This window comes from Lepisosteus oculatus, chromosome 3 (genome assembly GCF_040954835.1).
Source record: "Lepisosteus oculatus isolate fLepOcu1 chromosome 3, fLepOcu1.hap2, whole genome shotgun sequence".
In the NCBI taxonomy this organism is placed as follows: domain Eukaryota; kingdom Metazoa; phylum Chordata; class Actinopteri; order Semionotiformes; family Lepisosteidae; genus Lepisosteus; species Lepisosteus oculatus.
The window spans coordinates 7,428,808-7,439,444 of NC_090698.1; the positions used below are offsets into that span (position 1 = coordinate 7,428,808).

At 49.4% G+C, this 10,637-nt stretch overlaps 1 protein-coding gene across 9 annotated transcripts in view; it reads left to right on the forward strand.

The window, feature by feature from the left end:
- The window catches only part of LOC107076615 (transmembrane protein 272), a 21,035-nt gene extending 10,770 nt beyond the window's left edge, over positions 1-10,265 (forward strand). For 7 of the 9 annotated variants that reach the window (XM_069186557.1, XM_069186558.1, XM_015340747.2 and 4 more), the window contains one exon: positions 493-963. In XM_069186557.1, the coding sequence (XP_069042658.1) occupies positions 493-686 (194 nt within the window). In that variant the 3' untranslated portion in view covers positions 687-963. Of the gene's footprint in view, positions 1-492; positions 964-1,829; positions 2,432-5,953; positions 6,041-7,116; positions 7,168-7,689; positions 7,900-8,355 lie in introns of those variants that run through there. The other 2 variants (XM_015340750.2, XM_015340751.2) reach the window with 2 other exon arrangements.
- The last annotated feature ends 372 nt before the right edge of the window (positions 10,266-10,637 follow it).

Consider the following 10,637-nt stretch of genomic DNA (forward strand, 5'->3'; position numbering starts at 1 on the left):
CTGTTTGAATTAGAGTTGGACCTAATGGTCTTTGAACCTTAATTACAGTGTAGGGTGCAAGCAGTTGTAATTGCCCAGCACTGCTCAAGAGCAACAATATGAACAAGAGCATGTGAGTGAATTGGGGGCAAACTGGCTCCCTCTCTGAATCACTGGCATTACTGGTTATTGAGAGGTATCACAATGCCTTGAGAGGAAGGACAGGATCACAGCTGGTATCCCCGCTGGCAGGGCTCATACAGGAGGGGGGCTGATCAATACAGTGGGTTGCTGTAGGGTGTCTACAGTCACGGGCATCTACATACCCTGCTGTGCTTGAAGAAGCACGTTCTGGACAGGTGTGGCTTTAACATATCACTCACACTGATTCACAGTGGTCTATGAAGGAATGTTCTGCTGAAGGCTCTGGGTCAAACACAGCCAGTTGACAAATCTCCTGCTGCATGTTAACTTCCTTCTGGAGTCATTTCCTCCCATTTTTGTCACTCCCAGGGATAAAGTCCATCATGACCTTGGAGCCAAGTTACCTGGAGAGCAGTCTGGAATATTGCAACAAGACCCTCTTCGAATTCACCAGTGGGATCACTGCTGTGACGTTCGCAGTGGGGTTGCTGTGGTTTGTTTGGACCTGTGGGCCAGCATCATTATTATGTTTAGGGTCGTTTTTTACAGCATTCATCGAGTGAAAACCCCTTTCCTCTGTGTCCTTCATACACACAGCTCTTCCACCTCTTCCCAATGGCCCAGTGTGCACAGTGACAGCTTGCTGAAGCTCCACTGTCCACAGCTCCATATGTTGAACAATCAGAAATTGTGCCCTTGCACACTGTCAGCTAGGTGAGCTCTGGTGCTTCCTAGTGTAATACTATGTTATCATCCTAGTCTTTACAGCTTAGTTTGCTTTTTCAATAAAAACAGCATGAAATCTGTTGTTTAGTTTTATTAAATTAAATTTCAGTTTCAGCACGCTTGTCATTTATTTACCTGTATATAAAAAGCCACTTCTGTAATATCTAATGTAACATGAGCCTGATGGCTTTGCAGATGGTGTTCATCACTAGTAGAAGTGGCAGGGACAGCGGGAGCTGTAGCAGCACTAACACCAGTCTAATTCACACCAGCGTAGCAGCACAAGAGCCATTAGAGATACAGATACCAGGCCAGGTCAGGTAGCACAAGGGCAGTTGTGAAACTACAAGTAGCAGCACTGCAACAGCTTTATCAACCTTTCTAGAGTCTGTCCAGATCCAGCTGTGTGATAAGAAGTGTTACACCACTCTGCACAAACATAGTGCCACATCCTGCAGTACAGAAAGCTGTGCACACACACCCTGGAGTCCACACACACACACACACACACTGCAAACAACTCATATGTTCACTTCAACATAGCCTCACACTGATAGATGCACACACTGACACAAAATGTGCAGGCACGCAGCCTCACAAATTAAGGACACACATTCTGATGTGTGGATACACAAAGCCATGCTTTGCCATTGTCAAATACACACACATTCTCTTGTCACAGACACTCATCTGACCACAAGCACTCACAGTCCAGAATGCAGCCAGACTCTAGACTCAAGAGGAGCTCCCTACTCTCCCTGACCTCTCCTGCTGCCCTCCTGTTCTCTGTTCTGTCAAAATTAAACTGCCCACTGGATTTTAGAGGATTTAAAAGAAGCTGCTGTTGACTTGTGAAGAGAAATGTGATTTGCCATGTGAGAACCTCCTCACTGTGGTCCCGGGAATTGTGGTCTTTGGTAGGACTGTCGGACTTTGTCTTCACAAACACAGTGACTCACACGCGCACCCACACTACAAAGGGCTGGACTCTCTCCCACAGCTGTCTGAAACAGCTGATGAGAACACACAAGGGGAAACAGCTGATGAAAACACAGGCCATGGACAGAAAGGGCAGAGAAACCAGAGTCAGCAGAGAGCAGCAGTCTTCTGGGCCAGACCTGAGGCAGCACGGGTCTGCTGGGCTGCCAGGAGCACAGAAAGCCCCAGGAGGAGAGAGACCTCCACACTCTGGGAAAATAAGACGAAGGAAAGCAGCTGCTCACACACGCCGCTGAGATTCTTTGCCTAGAATAACTGAAGATCACTGTGAGTTGGACGCGGCTCCTCTGTAGTTTGCAAGGCTTCTGGTGTACACAGGGGGCAGCCCTGTTGCTCTCACGCACAGGCAGGGAAGGAGGAAAAGGGTTGGACAGGCGGTTACACGCTCTTCTCTCGACTGTCTCCTCCTTCTCTGCTGAGTCAAAGGCCGGGCGCTGACTCGGCCGGGGCTGAGCTTCAACCTCGAACACTGGGGAAGAGTTTCTCCGACTGCAGCCGCGGACGTCAAGCCCCACTAGCGGTGTAATTTCACTTTCTCTCTTCGTGTCCGCCTGGCGTCACCCTCTGTGGAAGCAAGCGACAGGTAAGAAACTTGCTAACCCTTCGCCAAAAGAAAAAAACAAACAGAGACAGACGAGCTTGTATATCGGGGGGTGATTCTGTGTGATAACCCCCCCTGGGAAAAACAGCCCGAGTTCGTTTGTATAAGCCCGCGTTTTGTTGTCAATACTGGCGTTATTTTGGCATGTTTCGGATAACAAAATAATGGACCTAACAATAATAAATACCGTAGAAAAGGATGTTATTACTTTTTATACATAAACTAAAAAAAAATAACACTGGTGTCTGGTAGGAGTTGGCTTGCATTATAATAACATATAGTAATACTGCAGTTTGAACAGTTTGCGGTCAGAAACGCGTTAAAGTTCGGGGCCCTCGGTCTCAGCGGCTGAGCAGAGTTCCTAGTCGGTGTTGGGCTGTCCGGGCGGGTCCGAAAGGAATAACAAACAAGCTCAGGCAATAATGACGACTAAGTGCAGACCACTTTGGTTTTTACCTACCAAAGCGACAGCGCTATTCGGTAATGGATTCAAAGTCCAGGCGCTCTGTTTTTGCACAGACGCCGACTCCTCGAATCAGCCCGTTGCGAAACGAAAACAAACGAAAGATGGATTTCCAATTGAACGTTGCACGTACATAACCCGGCGGTCGCACGCCAGTAAATTAAATAAACCCGACATTGAAAATCCGTTTTGAAAATCGAGTCTGTTTTACTTTCTCTGCGATCATCAATCCTGTACAGACGGAAGCAGTTCGGAGGCTTCGCCTCCTCGCAGACCTCACAGTTTTCATGCCGCTAGCAGTCAACTATGATGAAGCCGATAAGGACGAAGATTTCAAGCCCGACAAGAGTCATCGTATCAGATATAATACAGAGTAGGTTGGGTGTTGAAGAGTTGTGTATGTGGCCCTTGTTGGTTTTTTGGTGTCTTACAAGATGGAGTCCCACCAAGCCCTTTTTTCTCAAAGGACCTCGCTGGAGTCTGCTCGAGGAGCAGGGGGGCTTTGCTGCAGACTCCAGCCACTCTCTGTGTAAAGACGCTGAATGCTCGGTCCTTGCCCTGCAGCTGATCTGAAGTCCTCCCACAGTGGAGGTTCCCCGCAGCAGAGCTCCTGAATCCCACGATCGCTGCGCTGAGCCCACAGGTCGCTGGGCTACATCCTTGGCAAGATCGTCTCTACCCCGGGGTTGGAGTTGCGATGTCCCTCCAGTAAAGGCACAAGTGAAGAAGACAGCCGTGTCTGAGGAAGGAAACCAACTAGAGACTTCAAATGAAGTTCCTTACAAGGAGTTAGGAAGCCTGTCTTTCCCGGTTCCGGGACTGGGGTGAAACTAAGCCAGCAGGGGTCCCCAGGTCCAGGATGGGGGGGATCCCCGATCACTCTCCGTGATCGCACTGCTGGAAGTGAGCTAGGGGTGACCGGACAGACCTGCTGGGCGGGTTTGGGACCAGAGCTGGCCGCCCCTGCGTTTGCAGAGCCCCGTGTCAGTCAGGTCTGCGCTGCACACATCGGCCCCATTGTCAATCCCTGATAAGGCCGATGCTGAATGCAAATAACTCCGGGCTCGGCTGCCGGCGGATCGGCTCCGTTTCAAACGCGCCAGCTGATTTCGCGGCCGGGCCGTCCCCGCTTCCTGATCACAGCCAGCCTGAGGTGCTCGTGGGTAACTCACTCAAGGGCTGACCTACCCTGCGGCGTCGCGGGCGAGGTGACCCCGGGTTATTACCAGACGTCTTCGAGTGTGACGCCGGCCCGGCCCGGCCCGGGTCCTGGTTTACACGCTGCGCCGCTGGCTGCCGCTGGGGACGACCTCTGGAGCCTGGAGCCGGTGCCGTTCAGCCGGGTCGATACAGCGTTGGATGGAGCTGGGGAAGACGAGGGTCGATCGCTGTTGGAAAGATCTTGCCGCCCACTTCCTTGGCTGCCTCCTGCTTCCCAGTTACTCACCAGGGATACTGCCGAGAGCCAGGGCTGTGCGTGAAGGCTCCAGCCTGGCCCATTCCAAGCCCAGAATCCTGCTCCGTCTTCAGAACTGACTGGCTCTGCTCTGCTTTGCACCTTTCAAATCCAGGCAGCTGTCGACCGGGCTCAGCGTGATGCAAAAAGTCTGGACTGTGCATGGGGTCTGCTTTCCTGTCAGAGCACCACACAGTTTGTGTGTTTGTTTCTACCAATGCCACTGTGTGGGGGTTGATCTCAAACCCCCGTGAAGAAAAAGCATCGTGTGAACTAAAATGTTGGTCAGCAATTTTAACAGAAATAGATTGTGTGGTTTGGAACATTTTCCTCCCCTGGGTGCATAGTATTGCCTCTAAAACAATCGTGCTTTCGACTTTATTACAGCTATATTATATGGCAGTTCAGGTCAACCTTAAGATTAGCATGTTTGCTGTGGGATGAAAGTCTGGAGTAAATTGATCGCTCTGTTCTCATTTTGTACCTCTGCTGTGTTGACACGTCCCCCTGCAGACGCTTGCTGTTTATTTCAGTGGGGTAAAGTGTTATTCCGTTCTAACTCGACACCCTTGGCGTGTCACATGAGGAAGATCACGATTCTGCTAGGGAAGGAGGAGTCCTCTTCCTGCACATCGAGCTGCAGAGCAGTGTGTTTCACGGGCACTGGCCTTAATGACATTAGGACGGATGTCAAAGTTAACGCTTCAAATTGAGCTCCCAAATACCCGCCCTCCCCCCACGCTTGCCTTGCAGCAGAACGGCGGGTGGAAATCGTGAAACCTGAAATTGCCGTTGTTCTGCAATTTGAAGAATGTCTTGTGACACTCCGACAGAAAGAAGAAGAAAAAAAACTTTCAAGCTGGGGAAGAGCTCTGAGAGGTGGTTTTGAACTTCCTGCACTGGGCGCGTGTTAAAAAAAAAAGTCTGTTCAGACACGAGCACCGGCCCCAGAGCAGGGGGCTGATCCTGTGAAAGGACTCCGTGCTCCGTTTCTCAAAACCAGGCGGCTTGCTTGTTTTTGGACGGCCAGTCTGAGATGTGGTCGGAGCCCTTGCTCTATATATGAGCAGAATTGGGTTTCTTGGCAGTACTGGAAACCTTAAGGTCTCATTTCCTGCTTGCACCTCTGCAAAAACTCTGGACAGCCAGAATCTTGTCCATTGGGGAAAAAAAAAACCCTTGGAAACCTAAAAGCTCAGCAGTGAGAATAGGCTAAAATTCTTAGAAGCTTAGAAGTGTTTTTTGTTGCCTGTACAGAAATTGCTTTGTAATGGAAACTTGAAGAGTATGTTCTGCCTCTACCTTAGCATCTGCCCTGGTTTCACTTCGGTGTACCTTGTGATGCTACTTCTAAATGATCAGGACTGTTCTCTTTTGGTCGGTAATCAGTCTGTGGGCACGTGCTCTGTGCAGTATCCCGGAGAGGTGGTGCACTCCTGAGGTGAAAGAGACGCAAAATACAATTCCCAAATTGCATGGGTGGGGAAAAAGCCCCCGATTTCCTTTGTAACTGAATTGAAGGACTGCATTAGTGGCTCCCCTCTTTGTCTCCGGGCTGCTGTTGACTCACTGTCGCCTTCCGCAGGGCTCTGACCACCAATCAAGATGGAGGAACGGGGGAATCTGCTCCGACAAGTCCCCAGACCGCCTCGGGTCAGCACCCCAGTCCTAGGTACGCTTCTGTCCTCCGCCATCTGTTGCTGTGGTTTTCAGGTGATCGACTCTTTGCACTGTATCACTGGATCTGAAATCGCCTGCACTGCCTTGTACAGTAAGTCAGCCATGTGGGAGCCTGATGTATATGTCAGGGGCGCTGATCTGCTGGGGCAACTGCTTAAAGGGGAACTGAATGTAAAATGGACACAGTAACTTGTAAGACCTCCAATTTATTTCACTAAATAGACTAAATTTTCCAGGTGTGTTCAGCGCCATGTTCAACGATTCAGAACAAGGCAACAAAACCTTTGGTGATGTGATACAGGCTTATTACAGTGCATACAAGCAGGTTTGTAAGCCATTCTCTTTTAATCCAATGGAAAGATGGCTTTCAACTTGAAGACAATTTTCTCACCAAATACTGCTTACTCAGGTTGGAACGTTTCTGCGGTGAAACGTCTCACATCCCATTATATCAGTCATTACAGTGACTAGTGAGCAGGAAGGGCCGCATTACATCACAATTTGTGGGAACTCCAATGCAAGTTTGTGACAACATGGTGACTTGCAGTACTTTCACAAAGTTAACGATTTTGTGCTTAACTTGAAATCTGTTAAAAAAAATTCTATAATGTCAATTAATTTATTTTATTACTGAGATTTAATAAAAGGTCTGAGAAAATGGAACTGCAGCTCCCCTTGAATCCATGTTGGTACAGTATAGAAGCATAAGAGCTTCTTCGTTAATAGTGCATTAACAGGGTGGAGTAGGGAGGAAACATTAGTGTTCAGCCGGTTTTCATTGGCTGATGGGTTTCAGGGCAACATACATCAATAATGTGCTTCCCCTCTGTACTCTCTTCCTTGGAGGAAATTTGCATGCAATTCAAAAGCAAAGAACTTGCCAAACTAATACACTGATCTGTTTAGTAAATTCCGCTCATAAGCTAGAAATGCAAATAAACTATGGAAACTCACTACCTGAAGCAATATGCCTTTTTAATCTCACTCTTCAAAAGACATTGAAAACATATCTCTTTGGGCTAGTGTTTCCTAACTTTTCATACTGGTGGTGTTTTCTCTGTTCTTCAGTGATCTCCAAGATTATCATGATTGCATTGCCCATTGCGCAGATCGTCATAGGTAAGAGAGCACGGTGTATGGGTTGGTATACAATATGCTCCCTCTTACACTGTCTCACTGCTTCACACTGCCTCCCTGCCTCCTTTCACCTCTGATTCTCTGACCTGAGTCTCTGTCCTCCCTGCCTCCCTTCACCTCTGATTCTCTGACCTGAGTCTCTGGATCTCTGTCCTCCCTGCCTCCCTTCACCTCTGATTCTCTGACCTGAGTCTCTGGATCTCTGTCCTCCCAGCCTCACTGCCTCCCTTCACCTCTGATTCTCTGACCTGAGTCTCTGGATCTCTGTCCTCCCAGCCTCACTGCCTCCCTTCACCTCTGATTCTCTGACCTGAGTCTCTGGATCTCTGTCCTCCCAGCCTCACTGCCTCCCTTCACCTCTGATTCTCTGACCTCAGAGTCTCTGGATCTCTGTCCTCCCTGCCTCACTGTCTCTCTGCCCCTCAGTCTAATGGCCTCCCTGGGGGTCCTGCTGTCTCTGTGCATCTCCCTCACTCCTCGTCTCCTGTCCTGGCTGTGTCTCAGGCACCCTGTACCTGCACGACTGCCCCAGCCAGCGCTACATCCCCATCTACCTGCTGGTGACGGGGGTCTTCTCCGTTGTCCTCAGTCTGCTGTCCTGCCTGCCCTGCGCCAAGGAGGAGGAGGAGGGGGGCAGCAGCAGCATGCTGAGCAGCCTGTGCACCACCTGGAACTCCCTGACGTCTCTTTTCCTGTTCTGCTGGTTCATCGCAGGTGGGGCCGCGTGCCAGGGTGTGGAGGGGAGGGAGGGAGAGAGGGAGGGTTCTTCCTCATTCTGAGGTTTGATCACCATGGCTATCAATCTCAGTCCGGGTATAAAAGGACCTGCTGCCTAGATTTTCACGGCAATCGTATCGTGATCTGTGTCGAAGAAGCTAACGTGCCCGGTGAGATAAGGAAGTGACTCGTTGCCTTGCACCTTGGAATGTCATTTAGATACTAACGAGAGGGCCTAGCTACGATAGAAATAACCACCAAAACGAGTCCTTCAAGAAGTATGGCAAACTGTGCAAACAGCTCCTTCAGAGGCGTATTTGTGTAGTAGTTATGGGAACCTGCGACGGTCTAGCCCTGGTGCCAGCTAGCCGGGCTGCGAGATCAAGCAGGGACCTGACTGCGAGCTGCTCGAGTGGGGGTGGTGCCTGAGATGTTTATCCTTCTGGCCCGCAGGCAACGTCTGGATCTATTCCATCTACCAGCCCAATTACACGAGAGGAGAGCCCGACTTCTGCAACAAGACGCTGTACCTCTTCGCCTTCTGGACCACCACGCTGGTCTACATCTTCCTGGGGCTGTTCATGGTGGGGGGGTGCATTGTCATGATGATAGTCTGCATTTGCAGAGCAGTGGAGGCTTAGGGGGGTGATGACGTTTACATGTATACCTCCCCCACCCCCCCCCTTCCCTAAAAGGAGAATCCCTGCACTTTTCACCCAACTCTCTTTCTCACTTACTGGGCTTTAAAACCACAGTGGACTTTTCTGGCTCCTTTTTTTCCCCGTGATGTTTTAATCCCCAAATCCTAACTGCGCCAAGGCGAAACTTCATGCACAGCACCTAAACATGTTTGGGGGGGGGTGTATTTTTTATTCCTTATTTGAAGAGGTGGGTACACTGTTTGGTAGTCCTCTTGCTTTGTGCATCACGGTGCCTAGCCTCCAGATATTTAAGTCGAAGCGTTCTTGGTTTCGCCCTCGGCATCTCGGCCTGCTTTCAGGGTGATCGAGACCCTCCCTGTCTGTCGCTCGTAGCCGCAGGAGAGACCCCAGCTGTAACTGCGTCTGTCTGCTCCAGGCAGGGGGAAGGGGCTTCTCCTTTGGGACAGACCGCCTCCAGATGGCCCCACTGGGCACTGTGTGAGCTGGAGTCGAACAGCAAGGGGTACAGGGCTTCATCACTTGCTAGTGGGGTTGCAGTTGAATCTGCCGTCGCAGAAAGACAGATTGTCTGCAGAGGTCACAGCAGGAAAGACTCACCAGGCCGTACACCCGGGACACTTCTCAGAGCAGCCAGGCCGAATCCAGGAGGGGCTCTGTGTCACATTTTTGTTTTCCTCGCTGTAATTAATTCACGTCTTCTAAATGCCTTGTTTCTCAAATAAAACCGACACGTGTTTCACACCAGCACCCCCGAAATTTCAGGGTTCACAATGAATTTCGCCCTTCCTGTTGCTGGCTGTACGCCCCCCGCCTGGTTAAGCTGAGCCACCTTGCAGGAGGTGAGCCGGCAGACAGGCCCTCGCAGGCATTGATCTGTTCTGTTTCAGGGGAAGTCACAACATGTTGTGAAGTGTCACGTGTGTGTGTGCGCGCGTGCACTCGTTCGCACACAGACCACTTCCTCCTCTCCCACACAGAGGCACAGTGGCTCGTCACCTTTGACCTTTAAGAAAGGGCACTTTGGGGTCTGTGGTGTCCAGCTGTTAAAGTTGTTCAGTTGTTAGAAGAGAGTACTTGAGTTTGCACTGATTCCAGAAACACAAGGGTGGAGCCTTGGGATGACTGGTACTGACATGATGTGCCCTGAAGAGGGTGCTGTTGCTGTACAATTATGTCGTCAACAGAAATGGGCTGAGAGGGGGACAAATACTGGCTGTTCTTCTGAAAATGCTCCTTGCAATAGAAGTACTGAGGAAGAATCAATCAAGTATTGTGTAGCTCTTCAAAACCCATCAGGAATGCAGTACTACTACCCTGCCCCTACTAGCCTCACTGTTCGCAGTGCTATTGCACCACTCACTATGCACCTGTAAAATGATGGTTTTCGGAATCGGTCCTGGAGGCTCACAGCCTGTTGCTGCTGACCTGGGAAAAGCTGAATAGGCTCAATTAAAGAAACTGCGAAATTAGCTAATTCTGCCCTGTAAAGACCTGATGTGAAGAACACCAGATTTTCATATTATTTTCTCACCTTGTATCATTGATCAAGTTCTCCTGTAGGAAATCATTGTGGGACATTATTATTGGAAAATAATATATGATAATATTATAAGAGGTCACTGTGTGATGCTGAGAATGTGCTGCGAATCTTTCGACTTCTGAAATATTTTGTAATCGTAATAAAATGTCTGGAAGGCTGAACGGTGGAATGTCTGTGTTTTGTGATGGTTTGTGAGTCTAGGTCATTTAAGTCTTCTGATGTCTGTGTTCCTTCTGGATCTAAGAAGTTCAGTAAAGTAACTGTGTCAGCTGTGGAGCCTTCTTCAGGTGTCGGGCTTCACAGCCGAAACGTTGTTTCTTCTCTTCTCTTTTCAGCATAGAATGAACCTTTACTTGTTCTTCTGCATTTGATTACATTTACTATTATCAATAGCAGGATCCTATTGGATTGCATGGAATGTTGTCTAGTCATCAGTGGTTCTTCCTTCTAGTTGTTTGACTCCTGTTATGCTACCAGGAGCTCATTCAGAAATCATGGCTACTTTACATGTGGAGGTGTCCTACAAACTCAAG